Below are 24,445 nucleotides of genomic sequence, written 5' to 3'. Positions count from 1 at the left end.
TGGTGCTGTATGTTTAGCTTTGAGTACTGTGTTGTTCCAAGCTCAGCGGCAAATACGATACTGTATAAGAAATAAAATACACAAAGGTACCTGTCTCTTTGGTCTCTTCTAGTTTGTTTTGAATATTCTAGTCATAAATACTGTATGCAGTCAACCAATTTGCATTAAACCTTGAGATAACCAAATGCTTTGACGCAATTTGTCAAATATGGCCGTTTTATGAAACTTCGTACCCAAATTAAATTAAAATGCTCAAGTATCGCCTTCACTTTTCCGTTTCTCTTCCAACGAATGTCCATTTTCGCAAAAAAGTATTTTTAAGAATTTCTGAATGCCTTCGAGATTTCTTCTAAGATTGTAAGATCCAAACATCTGTAGAACCGTGGCAGAAAAATGCTGACTGACCGATACTAAACTATGGAGCGAAAACACACTTCCCAAAGGGAATTGAGCGCAACCCAGGTCAAAATTGTCGAGACAATCCTTTCACCGCCAGCCGCAGCTGTATTCGGGCGTGGCGCAATCGTGCTTTTGTGACACTTGCAACCCAATACAGCCTCTACAACCACTACCAGTGATGAAGGGACAAAAAGGATGGGAAAAAAAATTAAAACACTCCAGTGTTCTACTGTCCATTGTACCCCTTATCATTGTTGATTTTAGCGCAGATTTTTGACAAAGGGGTCTCTTCCGCTTACATAACACCCCAAACCTTTTATCATAGCCATTTAACTTCCTACATAACCTCATGTCTTGAGAATCAAAGAAAAGTGACATGCTGTGAAGTCGTATCTAAAAAAAAAAGGTAAATAAATTTGTATTAACTGTGTTTTATTGGGAAATTGTGTCAAGCATGTAGGTAGTATGTCACTTGTTAAACCGTTTCCTACAAAATTCCTTTCAGAGCAAACTGCATGTTGTTTGGTGCAAGCAAGATTCCTCCGCATTGGTGTAACCCGTATCCACCCTAATCAATGAAACATAGCGCAATGTTTGTCTATTTATTGCAGCAAGAGGCCACTGGGGGATTTGTCAAGGATCCTTTCCGCAGGATTCTTAGCTCTTCTGTAGCTTGAGAGCCTTTTGATCTCCGTTGGAATGGACTGGATGAAACCCTGCAGTTAAGAAAAAAGCCCAATACCATTTGTTATTGTTCTAGTTAGTAACACGTGGTCTGACCCCTTTAGAGCCGTATTACTTTCCCACTGGCAGAAAACAACCGTTTTAACATTGTACAGTCATTACTAGGGCAGTGCCATTTGTACAGGTAATGTCAAAGGAGCCTTTTGTTTGAGAATTGGTGTTCCTCAGGGATCATTTCAATGGCTCTTGCTATTTGGAGCTTGTTGCTAACGAAGATGAGAAATGTTTTTCTCTTTGATTGTGAAATTTAACAGGGGTGTTCCTCGGGTCATTCCTAGGGCTCTTGCTATTTGGAGCTTGTTGCCAACAATGACCCAAAAAATTTTTCTCTTTGAATATGAACGTGATATGAACTTGTTATTATTACGACAATAATGTGTGTGGAAAGCAATGACAATAAATAGGTGCCTTGTGTTTGTTGCCACTGACTGCTTCATGTGGAATGTGTCTGCGATATGGAGCCAAAGAGGCCATCTGGGGACATTGGACAAGTGGCATTTCCAAAATGCCAAAAAACTGAGATCACATTCTAAATCCTACCTCACACTGTTGCTGTTGAAAGTAATGAAGGGGAGTTTGATGGGCCTGTTTAATACATTGAAGCAAATTACAGTCAGTGGTTTGAGACACTTGTTGGTACACCTCACACTGGCTCTTTTTCTCCTAAAAACATCCTACAAGATGCCTGAAACAGTTAATCATGCCTCAAGCTCAAACATTCATTGAAAAAAAATATCCCGATCTTAATATGTATTTGACTAGAGGAATACACAATTACGATGGATGTATAGATGACAAAAGGTGGTGGCTGGTATGTTGAGGGATAGATAGTGATCAATATATCAATGGACACAGTACATGGATTGATTCAGTACAGGACTACATGATTACATTTACTGCGTTCCCATGACACACATCATGTTACAAAAAGATGTGATCCCACAAACAGAAGTCATCTTTGTCTCTATTGTTGTCAATCAGATTACAACAAAAACAAAATTAATCATTTGGATGAGTATAAGTGTCAAAGAATGGTACCATTCATTCATCCCGTCAAGGGAGCTTTGTGTGACAGGCGATATCTCTCAGCGAAGCAGCATGCATGACACAGAATATATGAAAGATGAAATTTTTTTCTTGTTGTCTGCGCATGCACTGTAGAACACACACGCACGTACACATACAAGGAGAGTGAGGTGGATGGGAGAGCTCATGTTGATCTAAACCACAGCTGTCGGGCATGTGTGCGCGCGCGCGCGCGTAATATTTAATACAGCTCCCGCGCTTGCATCATCCATCTCATCCTCCTCATCCTCATTCTCGTCATTCCGCAGCCATGTCGGATTCTGAGGATATGACGGAGTTCGCCAGCATCGTGGAGCGCATCGAGCGCGGCGAGGTGAGTCGAGCGGGCGGTGAGAGGAGCGCAGACGGCGGCGTGTCGTATCGTCTGGCTCCCGGCAGCAGGGAAGCCTGACCGGTGCGCGTTATGTCACAATGAAATGACTTACGGTCGTTTTTATACGATACTGTTAGTACAATGGGCTTTCGCTTTGACTGCTCACGTCAAATTAACAAGATTGATTGTCATTTTATATCCATTACTCGTGAAGGCTGGCCGGCTGGCAGCTGTCATTCTCACTGTACAATATGATATACTATAATGATTGGTCATGTGTATGCATAATATGATACCGGTCACTTCTGCACCAATGAGCTCCTGTACTAGCGACGCATCTAAATATTCAATCCTAGTTACAACATTTATAATCATTTTCTTTTTCTTTTGCCAGTAGCTTCCTTACGATTGAGGCTGGGTGGGTCTTGCTGTAGCCATACTGCATCATACTGGGCGCTGTGCCTTATTTTCTGAATAAAAGGGGACCTTTGAACAAAAAGAGCACAAAAGTACCATACTGTTAGATAAGTACAAATGTATTTAAAATTTCTGCTTTTTTAATTTTATTAAAAAAAATTGTGAAGGTGGAAATATTTGAATAAATAAATAAATAAAATTACAAGACCCCCGCTGATAAAGGGAACACAAAGCTGAATGTTGTAAAAACAAAAAAAGTACTAAAAGTAAAAAACAAAACATGAAATGTCATTTTATAATAACACTTATAAAAGTAAAAACCACCTTGATTATATGACCTACTACACTGTGTCCAAGTAAAACAATCACAACCTATAATTAATAATAATGGCACAATGTGAGGGACACAAAAGCTCCCTCACGCGACCCTAAATCATACATCAAAGAGTTTCTCAGCCCAGTACAATTCACTGAGTTCATTGATGCCCTGTTCACAGAATGCATGTTACTTTCTACAAGCTGAGTTTCAAAATCAAGAGCATACTTAATTCTACATTTAAACAAATCACGAATATAAGTAAACATAAACTCCAGTTAAAGGGCAATGTAAGTCGTCCTTAGTTGTGTCTATCCCATAATTGAAAAAAAAATACTTTGACATATTTAGAAACATTGTATGTTGTAACGTCTCTGACTTTATCATGGCTAGTGAGTATATTTTAATATTATTTAATGCCCATTTCACACAGGGTAGCCTGATCAGTACAAGTATCCTTATTGAATCAGTTCTTCGATACTGCTCTATTTAAGGATCAATCGTTGAGCAGCTATTAGCTGTCCCAGCCGTTTGTTGTGTTGAAGGTTTGAAGTTAATTCAATGTGGTGTGTGTGTGTGCAACTGTTTAGGTGCGTGTGTTTGTAGTGTACAGCACTTCCACAGTGCTGCAGGCAGGGTGCACACTCCTCTTGTGTATGTAGCGATGTACTGTATTTGGCACACTTGGCAGCACTGCGACTGAGAGGTCAGTGATCCTGGATATTAAAAAGTCTTATCACTTTCGTTTACAGCTTTACATGAATGAAACTGCATTTTTTGTGTGTGACGACTTGAACAAAAAAAAAAACAAAAAAAAACTGGGGCATAATTAAAACAGGGTAGAAGGATCAATGAATGAATAAAAGAATTAGTCTGTTCTCGGGCAAACTGTGCCCCTCACAAAAACTTCATTGCTGTACAGTCAGTGTTTTAAATCACAAGTCGTAAAGTCAAGTCAAATATTTTTGTTCATGTTTTATGTGCTCCCACCAGTCTAAACACACCGTTTTGATTACGTCTGCGGAATAGGAATAACGTAGCAAAATCCAGCTATTTTTATACAAGAAGGCGACAATTTGTCCAATTTCGGTTGGCTGAAAATAATTATGATCAAAGTTGTTCAGGGCTCAGGTAATGATCAATCACGGCACATCTGCTGGTCATGTGATGTTTGCAAGCTGGTTGTTTTTTTTTCTTCAATTTTTTGCAGCTAGTTATAAGTATAACAAATCTCTGCCGTTTTTTTTTAAATCGCGACTCAACATTCAGCATATTTGATACAGGTCCTCTTACTGACTCAACGTAAAGAGCCCACGCACCTCATTCCCTGTACGAAACCGTGTCCATTTGACAATTAAAAATATGACTGCTAGATTGATGAGCGAATATGTCGGTTTACTTGATGCTCGTGAAAGCAACAGTGGTTCCCATGGAGATACCCCCCCCCCCCCCCCCCCCCTCCCGTGTGCTTCCTTCAATGCTGCAGTTAGCGTCGGGTACTTCAACTGCTGATTCGCTGGCTCTGCTCATTCAGCCGAGTCACGAAAAGTTTACTCGGCCTTTTTTGTACTCTGCATCAGCTGCCGTCTATGCACACGCCGTTTGTGTTGGGACATTTAAAGAAATCGTAGTTTGAGTGTCTTATTTAACGTGGGAACTGAAATCTTCGTCATGACTGCGGAGGTTCGGCGAAGTAGCAGACACGCGGTAAGTCACTGTTAAAAAAAAAGTTTGATCGATTTGGAGAGATGATACGTCAAGATTGTCATTCATTTCCATTCGACAAAAACTCGCAAATTCAAACTTCTCTACTGCCTTGTCTGGAAATCTCTTTCACATTTTTGAAACATCACGGTATTTGAATAACCGTCCCATTCGCTTATTCCTTTTCATGATGCCTTTATATTAGCAGTTTACATAGAAAACGTGAGTAACACACACGTTGCGCACGCGGGTTTTTGTCTATATTTAGCCGGTTGACTTAAGCCTTCCTTATGCAACGTGTGAGAATCACGCTAAAGACACCCCAGAATGAAAAGTAATTGTCACACGAGCACGACAAGTGTACTTGCCAATATGTTCACACCTGTGTGCCAGGAAGCGCACAAAATACCTCTCTTGAAATGGGAATTAAAAAAAAAAAAGAAAAAAAAAAGTGATCTGCACTAATTAAACTAATTAACCGTCTGGTTCTTGAGATGAGTATGTATGGCATGTGGTTGGGAAAGCTAGACAAGAAAATCCATAATGAACTTGGTAAAACCCTCCTAGAAGGAAGTTGCACAAAAGAAGCAATGCAGAATGGAGTACATTTGGGTTCAAAGTTATGGTATACACGTTGAAATGGTGGGAAACTGGGTTGGAAAACAAATCCAGCACTGCGGGGTTGCGGTTAGAAGACACCTGGAGTGTCAGTGTCGTTATAAACCAAAGACAAAGTCCTATATCTTGGGGTGCTGATAGACTTGGACCTGACTCTCTCAACAATCATATCAAATCAGTCACCAAAGCAGCATTTTAACAACGGAAACCCATCTCCAGACAGTAGGGTTGAATGCTCCAACCAGACCATGAGAAACCTATCCATTCTTTTATCTCCAGTAGACTTCATTTCTCCCCCTAAAAAATCAAAACAAAAACATCAAAGAGCTGCTGCTCATTCAGACACTGCAGCTCAGTTTCTGGCCAGAACAAAGAGATCAGCATATGTTTACTCCTTTCCTAAAAGCTGAAAGTGGCTTCCAGAAAATTCTGCTACTAGTATGTAAATGACTGAATCTTGAATACATTAAGGAAATTTTAATTGAATATAAATCCAAGTCTGAAGTTTTTATTGCATTAAGGGAAACAGGGAAAAAGCAGTACACTATTGAGCGGAATTAGGGTTAAAAGATGAATTGGGTAAGATTTTTCTTTTCCTTATTTGTACTGAGGAAATCGCAACAAAATGAAATGGAATAAAATTTGGTAAAAAGTATCCCATGTGTGTGGAAACTTGTTAATAAGTCTGCTATGTAGTGCAGATTGACTAATTGCCGATTAACGATTTTGCCGCCCCCAGGTTCCCATCAAGAACATTGAGCGGGAGCTTATCTGTCCCATCTGCAAGGAGCTCTTCACGCACCCGCTCATTTTACCATGCCAGCATAGCGTGTGTCACAAATGTGTCCGGGAGCTGCTCATGCTCAACTATGACGACTCCTTGGATGGCGGCTCGGAGTGCTCATTGCCGGGCAGCCCTAGGTCCCGCGTGCCCTCGCCCTCCATGGAGAGGCTGGACAAGCTGGTGCGATCAGGTCAGTGTAAGACACGACTTAGACAGGGTTGATGTATTGTGCTAGGTTAGTGACATGACATACAGAACTTCTGGAGTCAGGTATGCAAAAAGTTTCAATTTTCCCTATTGAAAAGAGTGTAAATCTACCAGTTGATTTTAAGGTAATGTCTTAATCATGTAAAGGTGATTGGTTGTTGCATAAGTGCACAAAAATGCACTTTTACAAAAAGAAACTTAAAAAAACGAATGTGAATTGGCTCATTGGCGTAACTAATTAATCTACCATGAAGTAATGTAAAGCACAAACAAATATGCAAAGTTATGCACAGTAACATCAAGTAAACCCAAACATGAAGTAACAAAGTAATGTGACATACATTAAAGCAGGGGTGTCAAACTCATTTTAGAGGCCACATGGAGAAAAATCTATTCTCAAGTGGGTCGAACTAGTAAAATCATGTCATAAAACTTAACAGCTAGTGTCACTTAAATGTAGATTTTTCCTGTGTGTGTTTGTCTGATCCTAATTCCCAATAAATACAGGTTATATATTGTAAAATATATTAAACAATTAAGATAAAGTAAAATAACCTTTTTGGTTTCCTATAGATCCCAATATAACAATTTTCCTTAAATTGCTTGAAATGAATGGAAATTTTCTATGATCTTTCTTCCATTTGTTCATGAAATGTATATTTTCTATCGAACAATTAACATGAACTCTAATAAAATAATGAATAAATAAATACTAAATATGAATACATAAATACTACTATAAATGAATAAATAAATACAATGAAAAACAAATATTTAGTGGAAGGAACTTTGTTGTACAGTGAAGTAAAAAGAAAATGAAACAGAATAACATGGTGCTGTAGTGTTTCATTTTGGACACTGAGTGGCACCCATGTAATGATATGCATGACAGAAGTTAAAAACTCACGAAGAAGTCATGATATCGCGTCAAATACGGAAACCCAGGGTGCTAACTGCTGAAGCTCTTTGGGGCGATTGAAGGATTTGACCTGCACTGAGCATTAACATGATAAAGCTAGATGCTACGTAAACGCGAGAGTAACGTCCCGCTTTCTGTCAATGAAGAGATCAGCAAGCTATTTTGCACAAGTGTGGCAGTTGGTCACTTATGCTTGTCAGTTGCAGTGCTTATTTGGACATTGCATGAGTTGAGTCCTATTCATTTTTTTTTTTAACGCTTCACAAAATCATTTTGCAGGCTGCACATTTGACACCTCTGCCTTAAAGTAATACCAAGTACGTACCATGAGGTTAGCTGGTCTAAAGAAGCGTAACTTGAGCGATGCAACAATTTTACCTTTAAGCAATGTATAATGGCGTGATTGAAAATAAACACAAGGGATAATAATGGAATTGATGTCACCACAAAGTAACATGAAGGGCGCAAACCCTGTTTACAATAGGTCATGTGACTTCCTCTTTTATGGTCTTCTCCTCCTCCTTCCCCTTTTACAGTTGACTCCATTTTTTTTTTTTCAAAGAATGTTACAAAACGAGAAAAAAGAAGAATACTGCCTAAATAATAATTAAATACTGCCTAAAACATTGCTCTATTTTTGTGAATTTGGGGCCGTGTTTTTCTTTAAAATGTGGGTCAAATTTTGAAGCGTTAGACTTTTGAGGTTCAAGTTTAGAAGGATCAAGACAATGGACCAACCTCAAAGTGGGCCACGCACTGTTGTGCTGCCCCCATCTGCTCTTGTCCTACTTTAATGAATACAAATGATTTAATGACAATGTGGCGCACATGCCTTTCTTGCACCAATCCTGGCTTATTTTCCTAACTAGGACACTTTTATGAGTTATGTCTGCTAAGTTATGACAAGCTCAAGCTTTAATTGTAACAACTGCTTGTCTTTAAGGATGGGAAGGGGTACAAAAACATTTAGCAATCACTGAGGAGCACGTAATGAACTTGTCACAAAACAAAAATTTTAGATCCTCTGCTGTAGTCGACTTGAGCAGGGACACACCAATGTTGTCTTTCATGCCCCACTAAACTAGTCACTCCAATTGAAACGTTGCTTTTATTTTTAAAGTTTTCATTGTAAATCCTCACATGGCTAAAATTTACCAAAATAAACATACATACTGACATTAACTTAGTGGCAGACCAAAATTGCTGTATTTTACGCACCAAAAGGCGCGCCTAAAAGCCTTCCGTTTTCTCAAGAACTGACAGTGCGCCCTATAATCCAGTGCGTCTGATACATCGCATAAAAGAGGGAGGGGTCAGGGTGAAAACATTAAATAACTTAATCACCATGCAAATTCATATTGTAAATTTTTCCCTCTGCATTTCACTTATAAATGTATTATTTTACAATAAAAAAATTATAACACTGTTTTGAAATGTTGATATGCTATATATGCCCCAATTTTTAAGCAAATTGTATGGGGACAAGGCACAAAAACTGCATGTTTTTGTACAAGAAATACGGTTTTATAAAATTAATACAAAAACAGTTTTTAAATTCAACAAAACAATATATTTGTAAGGTTTTTGGTTGCATTTTGGGCGGCATGCGGGAGCAGTGGTTAGCACATCCGCCTTACAGTGAAGGGACCCGAGTTCAAATCCAGCTGGCTCCGGCCATCCTGTGTGGAGTTTGCATGTTCTGCCTGAGACTGCGTAGGTTCTCTCAGGGCACTCCGGCTTCCTCTCACACTCCAAAAACATGCATGGCGGGTATATTGGACATTCTAAAGCCACAACTGTAGCTCCTATTTGATGCACCTTATAATGCGGTGCGCCCTATATATAAAAGCTGTTCTAAAAAGAGGCAATTTTTTTAAATAGCTACTTTTAACTCGGCATGCCTTTTAGTGCGTAAAATACCCTAACACATGCTAACATTAACTGAATGGTAGGCAAGCATATCCATTGTTGTTTGAGGATGCGCTGCTCAGAATGATTTGCTGAAGTTTATGTTGCGGCTGCAGCCTATAATGGGTACTTGGCAGTGTGCACTTTGTTTTAGTGGACCTTATGCCATCTCAAAAATAGACTGGTCTCTTATCGGCCCAGCTGATTGGCCTGTGCAACGTTTGAGAATACACAGCTCTGGTAAATTCTAAGAGACTGAAATTCACACCTGACACCATTTTTGAGCAAGGCTAGAGATGAGAAATAAACGCACACACTAAAATTAGCGTACCTCTAGAGTGGAGAAGATGATGCACAGGGACGGGCAACCTAAATGATGATGAAGGCGCACACAATTTTTCATCATTGTTACTGGGGCTGGCCACATACGATCATACACTTAATAACCAGATATGTGACAATAATGCCATTTTGAAACAGGGACCAAATACATACTTGGCACACAGTGAAATTTGCACATAATTGTTTCCCATTGAAATGTCCTGGGAAGATTCTGGAAAACCTGGAAGCACATGTTGAGACTTTTTTTTGTTTGGAAAATTGAGGTTGCCTATCCCTGCTGCAGTGGCACAGTGTACCACCACCAGACCAAGAAGTTGTTGCCATGGCAATGAGAGCTCCTTTGCAAAAAAATAAAGTGTAAAAACAAAACTAAACTGTCTTTGGGAAAAGTTTTTCACCCTGAGAGTCTAACACATGCGTAAGAGTTTCTTACATCCAGCATGTGTTGATTGGACACAGGAAACCAAAGCCTCCACTTTTGAATAAGCAAATCTTGGCAGGCTGAAAGCCCCTCTGTGCTAGCGAGGACAACTCCCCTGTGTGTAGACCATGAACAAGCACATTCAGCATTAGAAAGATTTTAACATTCTATACAGGATTATAAATATTCATGTTCTGTATGTTTTAATCAGATGATTGCCAAAACATGAAGTACATGTTGTTGTTTAAGAGCTCAGTTGCGAAATTGTTACCTCTTCGAAATAACAAGTTGGTCACCAGCACTCTGATGGTTGGTTGCCATGGCTACACAGACTGCCCAGTAAGGAATGAATGAGGGATTAGTAAAAGGCGAAGAATGAAAGGGGACCCGCTGGCTGTTTATTTATTATCATTGTGCAAGTGGGACAGCCCTCGCTGTGCAGTGAGTGGATAAAAGTAATCCTTTTTGATTCATCGATTTCATTTCAGTAGAGTTTATTGTTCAGGCGTATTTTTTTTTTTTAATTTAATAATTTTTAATATTAAAATTCTATTCAAAATGTGTCTAAGGCCTTCCATCTCACCTGATGTCCGTAGTCGGACCAACACAGACATCCCGACTGCCAGAAAATACAAAGTAGATGTAGTAAAAAGAAAAGAAAAAAAAAGTCATGTCACAACCCTGAAGTACACAACATTCTAGGATTCACAGTGGTAACTAATCGGCAAGGTTAAAGTTTGCACTTGTTGGATTTCACCAAAAGAGGGAAAAAAAAAAAATCACTCATCACAACTCAGAGCAGGATTGCTCAGGATACTATTGAGGAGATGCGAATGAATCCATCTCAAATAACGTTATTGACACCGTTAATGTCATGCACTTCTATGTATTGAAGCGATTCTTGTCTTGCATGGACTTGTGTTCAAGATGCGCTCAGTGGACACTGCATTAGGTACACCTGTGCCTTCGAATGACTTCCCATTCAAACGTTTTGATAGTCTTATGATTTCTCAGATGCACCTATTGAAGTGTCCTGTGAGTCTATACTGGTATATACTGTACGTCTGGAAAGTAATATTAGGGCTTCACTTTTTCCACATTATATATTACAGCTGTATCCCAAAATGGAATGAATTAATTCCTTACAAGCGACAACTAAAGACACCTTTTTTTAAAAAAAAAAAAATTAAATCTGCATACACCTTATGGCTGTTTTGCTCTTGGCACTACCGCTCGGACTCAAGTAAGGTTGGATGGGGCATTGGTGTGGTGCCATATTGAAAATGAATTTACATGTGATACAACTTAATCTGTAACCTGAACATAATGTGGATGCAGTGCTGCCGTAAATATTTTCTGGAAGCACAGTACTCTCCACGTACTGTAGAGCAGTAAGCAGTACTCTGCTTACTGCGTTTGATCATCTGTGTGTATTGTATTTCACTCTCGACTACATTACACTCATGTTTATTTATTAACCACTTGCTTATCACTGATTCTTTCCATGATGACACGATCACACGCATTCATAAGTTTGTTTCATGTTTATTGTCACCTGTTTTTTGTTGATTGCTTGCAGCCGCAGTGCGAAGGTCGCTCGGAAGTCGAGGTAGACGCGGCCTCCGGCTGTTGAGTAACTGTAGTAGTGAGTACAGTGTCACCAGTGGACCCTCTTTGTGGAACCCTAGCTTGAGTGCTACTTCTCCGCTAGTCCCCACTTTTTTTGAAGCCTTGTCAACATCAAACACAATTGCAAACTCACACTAGAGAGCAGGTAGAAGCAGACAATACATTTTTTTGGGGGATGATTAAAAGTCTTAGTTTGTAACTGCTGCACTCAGAATGACAACTTGCATTAACCATAAATTGATGGCCGATATCTGTGGGGCGCAGCCCTTCGCCAAAAATGCCAGATACCCGTGTTGATATGGTGACAACCTAACTGGGTGGGACTAATGCCCTGGAAAGTCAGCGAATGTAAATATTTGCATTGAAAAAACACTTCTAGGCCAAAAATGTGAAAGAAATGAGAAATCAAGGTCTTTGTATATTTTGTTTTATCAGACAACAACAGAGAGATAAAGGTATCAAGAAACAATGTTGCACAAGAAGTATGGCCGTTTAATGACCATGAGAGAAAAAAATGCCAAGCTCGTAAACCTGAAACGTCGTTAGTCACGGTTGCTTATATTTCACTGCAGTTATGGAAGTGGCAGTATTGCATTACACAGTGGTCGACAACTGTAAAGCTAGTGGAGAAAAAGAACGTATTTCTATTTTCTCTGTAGCTAGGATGATTATATTTGTACCAGTAAATGTTAATGGTTTCAAAGCAAACAACTGTGTACCTAACATTTTCACTTAAACAACAATAGTGGTTTGTGTTGAAACAGTTATTTAACTCAAATGCACAGGCACCGTTTGGGCTTGCTCAGATTCTTGCTCCGAGTGACAGCAGCGCCTTCAGGGCCCGCTGCTCGCTCCACTTATCGTCACCTTATGGCATTGAATACACACAACAGCTGCTAATCATTTAGCACTTGCTGAGGAAGAAATGTCACTGCAAGCCAAGCAAAACAGAAGACAAGTGAGCGATTGCAAGATGGCGCTGCCAATATTTAATTGCGCTTTGGATGCTAGTGAGCATTCTTTATGGATTGATTATTAGTTTTTGTTTTTACGTATCACACACATGATCATTTAAAATCTGAAAAAAAAAATCAATTTTAATTGCAACTGTCCCTAACTTATTGTGAGCAGTAATGGTTAAGAACAATATGACATCATCTGTGTGGTTTGGCTCTTACACAAGAAATTGTTGATATGGAGCCTAGAGAAAAACTAAAGAATACTAGTTGTCAGTCAACAAGGATGCTAACCGACATTTGAAGCTGTTTGACGGGTCTTTTTGTCCTGAAAGTTCACGGACTTCTCACACCCAGAGTTGTCATCATATTTTGAAGGAGTTAAAATAGCTCCCTATAGTTTTACACAGTAAATAAAGTTCCCCCAAATTTCAAAGTAACAACAAATGTTAAGCTTTCGCTTTTTTTGCTTTCATTTCAAACAAGAATAGAAGTGTAGCGTCGCGTTTCCACCGTCAGCAGAATCCCTCATAAATTTGACACTAAATTAAACTAAATGGTGACCTAAAGTTAACACCGTTTCAAATGGACACGTTATCGGTCGTAAAAAAAAAAAAAAAGCTGATCCCTGTATTGAAAATGCCAAAAAATGGATGGTGATAATATGCCCGGCCTGTCAGTCTATCCCAAATAGAGACAGGCATTCAGAACATTCCAACATTCATCCATCCTTTTGACTTTGACAAGATTATATGCATCCTCATTTTTACTGGCCCATACATACCTTGTTAGGAAACATTAAAATCACCCATGGAATCGAATAAGCAGAGACGATGTCGCCGCAGGGCCGGCTCACTTGTACGGACGCCTTGTCGTGCTCATCATCATATTGAGTTTGTCATGATCAGCGGTTGCATTCTTGCAGCCACGTTAGCCCGGGGCTCTCAGACTGTCACGCTTGGTCACCATGCTCACGTGCACACCATGTATGTAGAGCCACTGCCACACCCCCTTCCCTCTTCCACAGTGTTTTTTTCCTCACCTGAGGAGTGTTTGATTGAATTTTCAGGTCCTCGGAAACGAAGCGGAAATACTGAGATAAATCCAGCACTCCTCACTTCTCCTGTGCCCCAAAAACGTGAAGCAAAATTCTTGTCAATGTGTTTTTTTTTCCTTTTTGTTTGTTTGCTGAGTCGTCACTTGAGTTTGCTGGCTTTAAGTGTGTCCACAGTGTCTTTTGCGTCCGTCCTCACTGCTTTTGTGTCCGTGATGTGTACGCACCTAACTTGTTAGGATGCTGCTGCATCAGTAACAAGCTCAGTTTTGTGGAGAACGGAAAAACTCTTTAAAGCGCTGTCGCTTTGGGAGGACTTGTGTTGCATATGTGGAAATACACTAAGTGTTCATGTGCCCACTGGACAAATGAATAAATGATTCAATAGAGAGTCTTTTTGGCTTTCAAGTTGTTCTTATGTCGCGTTTTCACATTAAAAATTACAGTGGACGTGAAATAGGAAAGTATTTGCCAAACAAATTGTTCCACAGGAACTAATGGCATTGGAAATTTGTTGCCACCATAAAAGCTTTATCAGGACGGGTGAAACAGTTGTATAGATGAAGCACTTTATAATGAAACAAAAAAAAAGGAAACCACCCATCCTTGAAGCTGATGTTTTAACTATTTCTCTCATTGAACCAAGCTTCAACAATTGGTGGCATCCCACAAAAAAGTGCGAAATCCAAACATGCTGTTGGTTTAATCTTTGAGATGCTAACTGATTTGAAGTTTCACAATATATTGCTGAACTCCACTTCAGGCATTTCTGCAGTCTTTTTTTTTTTTTTTTTTCAAACTCTGAATGTCCCTTGGTCCAGCTCGCTAGCAACACTTACTGTCTTCCACTTTTTGTTCATGTTGAATGACTTTTAGAGTGGAAAAAAAAAAACTTGCTTGTTTTCTTTCTCAATGAGCCACTGCTGTCGTAAATAGTGCCCACTCCGAGAATCATGAGTGACAGCTGCTTGACGTATGATGCATTTTGTTATGCTTTTGTTACATGCATTAATGTATGTGAGGAGCAGTAGTCACTAGTCATTGTTATGTTAAGCCCAAAGTGAGGAGACCATGCTGAGGCCAATTTGTGATCACACTACTGTTAGGGGTCATTTTGACCTACGGGTACAGAGAGTGACATTGAACACAGTAACCCACAATTTAACCAGATACAATACAAAAGATGTATCAACATTTTGCTGGACATCATTAGAAATTGTGTCATTTTAATCTATTTTGATTATCATGTGCAAATTACAGTCACGAATTGGAAGATATATTGATGGAGCAAAGTATATTAGATTTTGAAGGCCCAGCCTATATCTGTAGTTTAGTAACTATTTCCTCAATTAGTGGTTGATTTCTTTATAAAGTGTTCATCATTGTGAATTAATATAGTGACCATTATTTGTAGAAATACGATGGTGTGTTCACAAGTCGGGCCTCAGACAAAATCCCAAACAGAAGACCAAGGCTGTGAATGCAAAGCTGTATATCACATCTGTTCACTCCCCCCCAGGCTCCATCTCATCTCCGGGCTGGCGCCGAGGATCCGTCACACCCCGGGTCACCACCATCGCGTGCCCGGGCTGCCAGCACGACATAGACCTGGGCGAACGCGGGATCAGCATGCTCTTCCGCAACTTCACTCTGGAGAGCATCGTGGAGCGGTACCGGCAGGCGGCTCGCGCCGCCGTGGCCATCATGTGCAACATTTGCAAGCCGCCGCAGCAGCAGGAGGCCACCAAGAGCTGCATGGACTGCAAGGCCAGCTACTGCAATGAGTGCTTCAAAATGCACCACCCCTGGGGCACGCCCAAGGCCCAGCATGAGTATGTGGGACCTACCACCAACTTTAGGCCCAAGGTAAGTACCGCTGAATACTTTGACAATTTTACTTGAGTCCTTTTGGTGTTAGCCCCCTGCATTTTCACACTTGGATCGGCTAGCCATGGTGTTGCAGCCTTTATATAACATCCACAAAATGGAGCTAAAGCCGTGGTTGTTTGTAGAAGTGACTGCGGGTCTTTGCCGCATCTACACGTGGACTTCTGGTGCAATTCTTTCGAAATCTTATTATCCGTGGACAATTTTAAGGATATGCATGTAAAATGGGTTTGAATCTATGTAAATGCTTTTTGTCCATTTGTAGTATTTAGAAAGTAAAAAACTAGGTGAAACATTTTTTTTCTAGGTTGTTTTGAATTTGACACTATAATGAATTTGTAATTAGAGGTCATTTTAAATGCTGCTTTTGTTTGTTTCTCCGTACTCTATTACAGTAAGCCTGAATACAACATATCGCTTTTCTCTTTAGTGTTTGTTGATGGCTGAATTCAGTTTCTATTTTAAGATGCGGATCAGGAAACTTGACTGCGTTCTGGAAGTCTTTTGCTTCTTGTTTCACTTCAACTTTTTAATATTTTTGTTGTACTTTTCAAACATTTGTTTTCTTTTTTTATGTTCTGTCTAATGTCACAGGTGCTGATGTGTCCTGAGCACGAGATGGAGAAAGTGAACATGTATTGCGAGGTGTGTCGGCGGCCTGTGTGCCACCTGTGCAAGCTTGGAGGCACCCACGCCAACCACAAGGTCACGTCAATGAGCAACGCCTACAAGATACTCAAGGTATGGAACGTAACAGGCAGCTTCATGTCACATGAACAATGTCATCCTTTCCTGAGAGATTAGCGTCACTTCAAAGAATTTGACAAAAGAACCTGGAGAACAGGTTTAATGGTTTAACATGGGGGCGTGGGGAACATACACCCTTGGGGCCATATATGCTATCAACTATCCCAAACGCCTCAAACACATACCGTAATCTTATTAAAACACACATTCTTTTCAAATCAATTGTAATTTTATTTGAACAACCCAAAAATATTCGCTGCAGAAAATGGATCAAAAATACTGCACTTTTTCTTGTGTTGGTTATTACTAGCCAAAAATAGCATTTTCTTTGAAACCATTAGCATTGTGAAAAAGAAAAAGCCCTTGTGACATATTATATGGATCGATAATTGTAAAAAGAACACCCATGTGTGACCAATCAATTTACTGTTTTCCCAGTATTTAAATGGTGGTTCTTCCCATCATAAGCGGGCATTATTGTAAAATTTTCTGTCATAATATGGAGTGTATGGGATGTTGGAAGATGAACCATGCATGATATACAGTGGGAAGATGAACCATGCATGATATACAGTGTGTGTGTGCGTGTATGGATGTATAGGCCACTTGAAAATACGTTTGCTGCATTTTCATCTTTCCTCACAGGAGAAGCTGGCCAAGAGTATCCATTACCTCATCAGCAAAGAGGACCAAGTCAGGACTCAAATTACTGGACTGGAGCAGCTTATCAATCAGACAGAGGTATACAACTTCAAACCCCCAACAACACAAGAACCTGGGAAGGCTAAGCAATAAAACATGCATTAAAAGATGCAAAATTTTGTCGCACACCCATCTTGAAAAGGAACAAAGAATTTGTCTTTTTAGAAAAACTGCCTGTTAAGTTGATACAAATGTCTTCGGCTACTGCATGTGTTAAGTGCATTCAGGTTCTTTAGGTAAACCACCCAAACAAGGAAACTGCAGATTGGGTTCCTCAAAGCCACGTCATGTTTTAGCCTACGTCTGAGTGTGTTCTTACTTTGACACACTGGGTGGGGTTTTTAAAGCGTAGCAGCTGTTGTTCAAAGACTACAACTAAAGCCTCTGGCCCAGTTTTCTAAAACACATTCATTATTATTTTTATTCAAGATAAAATGGTAGATAAGTAAATGTTTTTTTTTTTTTTTTTTAAATCAGATTTCATATCATTTGAAACTGTTGAGAATTCCTAATTTGTTTTGATAGTCAAGAATGATGATAACATGTACATACAGTACTGTAAACATTTGGATGATGCTCGATGGCACTTATTTTGGTTGTCTTAGGAAACCTGAAATGCATTTGATTTGGAATCAATGCAAAGTGACACTAATAATACGAAAAATTCCGGAAGAGGAGGGCTGTAATATTTCTCATTTGTCTCAAAGGAAAACGGGCAGCTGGCAGAACATCAGGCCAATGAGCACTTCGACCGCCTGTTCGAGACACTGCAGGAGAGAAAGTCGGAGATGCTTAAATCTATTGAGCAATCTCGAAACCGTCGCTTGGGGCAGCTCAAAGCTCAGGTGGGCGTCTGAGCATTTCTGCTTATTCTTTATTATTTCCATGTATTATTTTTCATAGTGGATTTTTACAACCATCCTTTTGATAGTGTATCCTTTTCATTTTAAGATGCTTATATTTGTTTTATTTAATTTTGTTTATTTTCTTTGTTTCCATTTGTGTTTCTCTATGGATTTCTAATTCTTGTTTTGATTCTCTTCCTGATGTACCGAATTTTCCCAAATATCGAACGCACTTGTGGCTGTAGATAGAACACACCAACAGTTTGGAGACAATGTAAAAACTTGAGTAAGATAGAATAAATCTCATCTTTGTAATTTAATCAAACTTTCTTATTTATATTTTTAACTTTTATATATGTTGCGGGTATGATGCCTGCTGTTGGCTAATGAGTGGCTTGCTCGCTTTTTTGATTAAAAATAATGCGGTAGTTGTGGCTAACAATCTGCTTGCGTTAGCTGAAGTTGTTCGCCCTGGATGCTCATAGCCATCTGACTCCCTCTAGTCTAGCTCGTCCAATCATCATATACGCCCGATATAGAAATATGCATGTGTATGTCATAACTCTGCTTATACGGATGATGAATGCAATCTTGCACCCATACTTTTGACCTTCATTTCTGGGGAAAAAAGTATGTCCTATATTTGGGGAATTACGGCAATTATGTAAAATAATAAAAGATACATGTGAATTGCACAAATCAGTATTTCACGGTACAGAACCAGTTTTGAGTTTTAATGTGCTTTAATTGGTATATCCCCAGATGGAGGAGTACCAGGGCATGCTGGAGAACAGTGGTCTGGTGGGCTATGCTCAGGAGGTACTCAAAGAGACCGACCAGTCTTGCTTTGTACAGACTGCCAAGCAGCTTCATGTCAGGTATATATTTAAGATACCGAAGTTACTTATGTTTTGTTTATGTGACTGGAGAACATAAACATGCCAGGCCATGTGGGAGCAACATACCAAATGCAGTAAGCAACCTTAAGCTGGCTAATTGAGCTCCATTAGCGGCTTTGGATAAGAATGGAGCCTTTGCACTCGCGGGATCATGATACTGTCCACTCTAGCACTATTCTTAATCCTAGTTTATGAAAGTGAAAAACAAAAATGCCTCAAATACCCACTAGTACAATATTGTTCCTGTGTTTATGGTCAGAATTCAGAAGGCCACAGAGTCTCTCAGGACTTTCCACCCGTCAGCTGACCCATGCTTTGATGAGTTTGTGCTGGACACATCCAGAGAGGAGACCCTCCTCAAAGAGTTATGCTTCGGAGGAGGTAACATCACGTGACACACACAACACTGATCGGTGGAGGGAAGTGTTGACATCTGCGCATATCAAAACTCAATGCTAGCTCAATCTCTTGGCCTTGTCATTGCTTGACAAGTGGGGGCCTAGTGTCTTTTCGCCACGTTCTTTTCATACCTATCTAATGTTGAACGATCGTGGAAAGAGTGCTGTCTGGAAAGTCAATATTATTTGCTGCCCGGCGAATAGTGTTACCAGTTTTATGTCATTTCAATCAATGCCCTTATGAAACAAGAGAAACAATCCTTACTGATGTGCTCCAACATTCTTTCACGTATTAGCTATAGATACTGTTGATCTTTGACCCAGGCTTCACTAATTCTTGGAAAAATATTCTTAGGCGATTGACTAACAAATTAATATCAGTCATTTAATTGACTAACATCCTTCAGTTAAGATTTTTCCTGTTTATCCTTCCTAATTCTTGTCTTTTTTTTCTCCTTAAACCTGCTCATACTTTATCAGAGACACTGTTCAGCGTTCCTTCTTACATGCTTCTGTTTTGGCTAGCAACAGAGCTCAAATAGGCTTAGCGGGTTAACTGAACAAAAGCATCCAGAAACTCAGCTAATTAAAATTACCACCGCTTTCCAGCTGTGAGAAGGGAGGCTTCTGACCAAAATGAATGGCTTATCGCAAAACAAACAGTATGGAGTACAAAGACATGGCTTGAAATCATCACACGTCCTCATTGTGACACTGGCCTAGCTTCCATTATGGCTCGTGCCCTACCCTTAAAGTCACCAAAATAAACTTGTCTTTGTGAAATATACTCCCCCCCCCCCCCCCCCCCCCCCAAACCACAAAATGACATACTTGGATTTTGTGGGACACACGCACACACACGCACACGCACACACACAGTTTTTCGAGTTTAAAGGCTTGGCTAGGACAATACTTAAATGGATCATCCAACTGTCAACACTTCAATCAAATTAGTGCAGTGCATTAATGCCACGGAGCCTCATTTCCTCTGCTAAGAGCACCATTAAGAGCCTTCACAGGAAACTCAAAACAAAGGAAACTTTAAACCACTGGTAGAGAATAGAGTGGCCAGGAGCCATCTTTGATTCTTTAATCAGACCATCTGAGCAGTGTTACAGTAAAAGTCCTATTCTAGTGTTTTTTTGTCTTGCTACGAACGTTTTTCATATCCTAGTTTTCATTGAATTGTAGTCCATTTACAAAATAAAGGAGCTCTTCTATTCAAATTAGCATCTACATGTGAACCTTTTCATTGCAGATGATATAAAATTGCAAAATACAAAAATAAAATATTTGGTTTTATTTTACATGTATTTGACGTTTTTTGTATATTAAGATTGTCTAGTTAATCAATTAAAATAATACATTCTGACACACACATATATATATAATATATATATATATATATATATATATATATATATATATAATGATTAACCTCACACAGATTCCTTCAGGGTGAGATGCTTCTTACATTTGTGAGGCCTTATCAATTCAAATGATATATCTCAAAAGCGGAGTTTGAAACAAATGAAAAAACCTACTCTGCAGGCTGCGGACGAGCAGGGACAACTGTCAGCTGTTGACTTAGGTCCACTCAAAAGAAATGGCAGCGTGCCAAAAGGCCTCAGCTGCATTTGCAATGTCAGCAATGTTAAGTCTGCATTATTCCTTCAGCGTCAACGACGTCTGCGAGCACAGCTGACACGCGTGTGTTTACGTTATAGTCCTACTAAACACTTTGTAATCATCTTGCGATACTCCCTCGTGAGTCTTGCTCTTATTAGCGTGCCATCCAAAGGTAAACCGTGAGCTGTCAAGCAATTAGTATGGGTCTGTCATTACGCTGGATCTGTGCAATGCTGGACTCCATCAAACTCATTGACTGCGGATGTTGTAACACTTGTGGCAATTTCTTAGTGAGGATTTTTCCCCTCATACACAGTTTGTAAATTAGTTAGCCAGAATGAGAGTAAATGAAGGATATCAGTTTAGTTAAGGACATTATTTAGGTATTAGATATATAGTAAACATAGACTATTGTTATAGTTTGTAATAGAATTAAATTAGATCGGCAGCTTGCCAAGCTAAAGCTGAAGGAATGTCTATTTACAGAATTCATTTTCTAACTAAAGGAAAGGTGTTAATTTATTAGAGTATTTTAGTAGCAAACAACTCTGGTTATCACTTAGCCATATGACCAACAGAATTGGAATTGGATCGACTGCAGAATCACTTCATTTTGATATCTCACTCTATTTCATATCACCAAGGTGTCTCTTATACGGACACCATTTCACAGAATCATTGGCCTCAGTAGTGAAAATGAGTCGATTTTCCTGTGTGTAGCTGAAACAGAGGCTGAAAGGAGAGAAATCTGAACCCCCTGCAGTCAAACTTGGCTACGCTGTGCCCCGTCTGCTAACAGTCTCTTTGTCACTACAATGTTTAAACGTCTGATGGCCCACTGCCCCATTTTGTTGCAAATTGGCATTGGACTTGGAAAGTAATTCGAAGGCATTGTTTGTACATGGATTTTCACCACAAAAGTACTAGTCGTAGTAGTAGAATATTTTGTTTTGCGAGGTTATGCAAGATGGTCTACTTATGCATATACATTTGCTTCAGTTTATGCAATAGAGCAAAGTACACTGCTGAGCAGGATTAAAGGCTTTAATAGAGCCGTCTTAGGGAATCAATGAGATCCACTACTCATGACATTTGTCAATCACTTTGTTTCTCTCCATCCACGTTTTGTTACACCATAAATGCCACGTTGTAAAAGGCAATCTGTAAGTCTAAATTTAACCTTATGGTACTTAAGCAGAAACCCGAAGGTTTGTACCTATTTGCTCACTTATTCCCTGCTCATTATAATTGGTATAATATCCCCCACCTTCAAAAAAAAAAAAAAAATCCAGTCTGCATTCGTCTCCGGTCTAGGCCGTTGCAAAACCAGAGGAATTGAGATAGAGTATGCTGACAGTTTGAAGATCAGACACTAAATGGGAACCAACACTTGCAGTTTAAATTCACCCTCAATTTAATTTGTGACCTATTTTCCCCTTCCCTGTAATCTTGTAATTTGCTTGCCCCCCTAATTCAGTTCCGGACCCCCCTGTGATTGACTTGTCCAAGAGTCGAGTCTATAATGAGGCCACCATCTTCTGGAGACTGTCCGATGAACACCAACCCACGGACCAGCACCTGCTTGAGTACCGCAGGTGGGCCTGCATGCATAATGAATGCGTAGACGTGAAGGACATTGAAGCACATCCTGCGTCTTTTAACATTTTCTGTGTTCAGATTGGTCAACCCGAGTCAGTCCCCCTCGCAAGAGGATGTTGTGGACGGCTCTTGGCAAGCGATGGAGCGCATACATGGTTCCAGCACCACCGTGTGTGGCCTGGACTTCGACAGCTTGTACGCATTCAGGGTGCGCACCTGCAGGAACAACGTGTTCAGCCCTTACAGCTCTGAGGTCATCTTCCATACACCCCCTGCACCCGGTAAGAAACATTTTTTGCATTAATGCCCTAATCACTATTGCATAGGTGGTAAAAGTACTTTCTATAGTATTAAAGTGTGTCTGCAAATATGTGTTAATTGTTGTTAATTACTATCGAGAAAACGGGGCAATGAAGCACAATGTTTTAGCAGATCACCATGGCTATGCTTTTTTTTTGTTTTACACAATCCAAATTAGAGTATGTGTGGTTGAATTGTTTGGGGGGGGGGGTTCAAAGAATAGCAGCTAGCGTGAAATGCTAATGTAGTAGTCTGTCTTCTCTCAGTTCCTTGTGCTGCCACTCATTGTAAACAGATGAACTCAAATGCCACTCACAGACCATCAGAGTACGTGCTTTACCAAAAGTTCCTCAATAGTGGGTCTGTTTGAGAGTCCCTTTATGTTGATGCAAATGGGTACTCTCACTCAGCCTGGACTACGATTTGCACGTGTTACGATTGGCACATCCACATTCCTGTGTTCTATGGGTCGTGGAAGGATTCATTGAGCATCAATAATGACAAAGAATTTCAAGCCAGTGTGAAGCCCATAGAACACGCGCAGACCTCATGTGGCTTTCTTAAGCCTCTTTCACAGAAAGATGATACAGCATTTGGCCACCTGGGCCCTTTTATATGCAACCTGAGGAGTGAATAAAAGAAGGTGGGCTTCTACTGCTTTCTGTAAAGACCACAATTTGTGAGGTGGTCCTCATACACATAGTCCACCCAAAAAGGCAAAAAACTCTAGACATTTGTGGCATGTGTCAAATCAGCTTGTGATTCTGCCACTGAAAGTGCACAATTTGGGTGACTTTTTAATCCGTTTTAACATATAATGAAGTGGGGGTATGCAAATTCCAATTTTACATGCAGTGTAAAATGGCTTATGATACTATTTCAGATGGAAGAAAAGTGCTTGGTTGAATTTGTCCCCGTTTTTTTCTTGTTTGTGCCCTCGGCTCATGACATGGTCAAAGTGTAACGTAACAGCTTCCAGTTCGATGTAATCCACTTCTACACCACATCAGATGAAGTGTGTGGCCACTTTTCTTTTAATACGCATTTTTTAAATTGCTACTATGTGCCCCCTTTCATCGGTTAGCTTAATGCCTTGTGTTTGTTTTAGTAAACCAAATTGGTAAGGAATCAATGATGCCCTATTGGTGTGGAGCCTTTCTCAAGCTGGTCGCTAGAAAAACTCACCCATTCCCCCATTCATGCTTGTCCAATAATGCTCTTAGATACCACAGATACCCTGACGAAAAGGAAAGTAGCAATAAGGGGTCAAGGTAAGTATTGCATATGTACAATTATAAGCCTGTTTGTTTTGGGAAAGGGTGTAAAACAGGGGTCCCCAACCTTTTTATCACCACAGATCATTCAACTCTTGAGATTTTTATTGCGGGTGCACATAGAACATTAACGACAAACTAGTCAGTTTGTCTCTCTTCGCACAGATGGGGAAATGTGAGTAGACTCAAATACTTTTGAGGCATTTGCGAGCTCCTCTGGTTCGGTAACAAAAAGCAAGAAAATGGGGAAGTGGACAGATCCAACGCCTGGCACTTTGATTGTCGACAACGACCTATTGTCTTTATCAAATAGACGTCAACTTCATGTCATTATAAATGTAGCGCTTC

At 39.9% G+C, this 24,445-nt stretch overlaps 1 protein-coding gene and 1 long non-coding RNA gene across 7 annotated transcripts in view; one reads left to right on the top strand and one right to left on the bottom strand.

Annotated features, from left to right (window-relative positions):
- Window positions 1-868: 868 nt before the first annotated feature.
- Window positions 869-7,952, bottom strand: LOC148429704 (uncharacterized). 2 transcript variants are annotated; one of them, XR_015865373.1, is made up of 3 exons: window positions 7,833-7,952; window positions 2,949-3,028; window positions 869-1,115 (listed from the first exon to the last, which is right to left on the bottom strand). It is a non-coding gene; the product is annotated as an uncharacterized LOC148429704 (long non-coding RNA). The 2 variants fall into 2 exon arrangements; XR_015865372.1 differs by lacking the exon at window positions 869-1,115 and adding an exon at window positions 1,950-2,616.
- Window positions 2,336-24,445, top strand: part of trim36 (tripartite motif containing 36) — a 31,745-nt gene continuing 9,635 nt past the window's right edge. Inside the window, exons 1-12 of one of the 5 annotated variants that reach the window (XM_088413091.1) lie at window positions 2,336-2,542; window positions 6,337-6,571; window positions 11,758-11,823; window positions 13,833-13,901; window positions 15,337-15,683; window positions 16,299-16,445; window positions 17,097-17,192; window positions 17,861-17,998; window positions 18,761-18,876; window positions 19,157-19,278; window positions 22,402-22,519; window positions 22,602-22,804. In XM_088413091.1, coding sequence (XP_088269217.1) covers window positions 2,480-2,542; window positions 6,337-6,571; window positions 11,758-11,823; window positions 13,833-13,901; window positions 15,337-15,683; window positions 16,299-16,445; window positions 17,097-17,192; window positions 17,861-17,998; window positions 18,761-18,876; window positions 19,157-19,278; window positions 22,402-22,519; window positions 22,602-22,804 — 1,720 coding nt within the window. In that variant the 5' untranslated portion in view covers window positions 2,336-2,479. Of the gene's footprint in view, window positions 2,543-4,774; window positions 4,983-6,336; window positions 6,572-11,757; window positions 11,824-13,832; window positions 13,902-15,336; window positions 15,684-16,298; window positions 16,446-17,096; window positions 17,193-17,860; window positions 17,999-18,760; window positions 18,877-19,156; window positions 19,279-22,401; window positions 22,520-22,601; window positions 22,805-24,445 lie in introns of those variants that run through there. The other 4 variants (XM_088413059.1, XM_088413065.1, XM_088413072.1 and 1 more) reach the window with 4 other exon arrangements.

This window comes from Hippichthys cyanospilos, chromosome 1, assembly GCF_059441005.1.
Source record: "Hippichthys cyanospilos isolate Australia breed blue-spotted pipefish chromosome 1, RoL_Hcya_1.0, whole genome shotgun sequence".
NCBI classification, from domain to species: domain Eukaryota; kingdom Metazoa; phylum Chordata; class Actinopteri; order Syngnathiformes; family Syngnathidae; genus Hippichthys; species Hippichthys cyanospilos.
The sequence above is the reverse complement of the archived record's forward strand: the minus strand, read 5'-3'. Positions and strand labels throughout refer to the sequence as shown.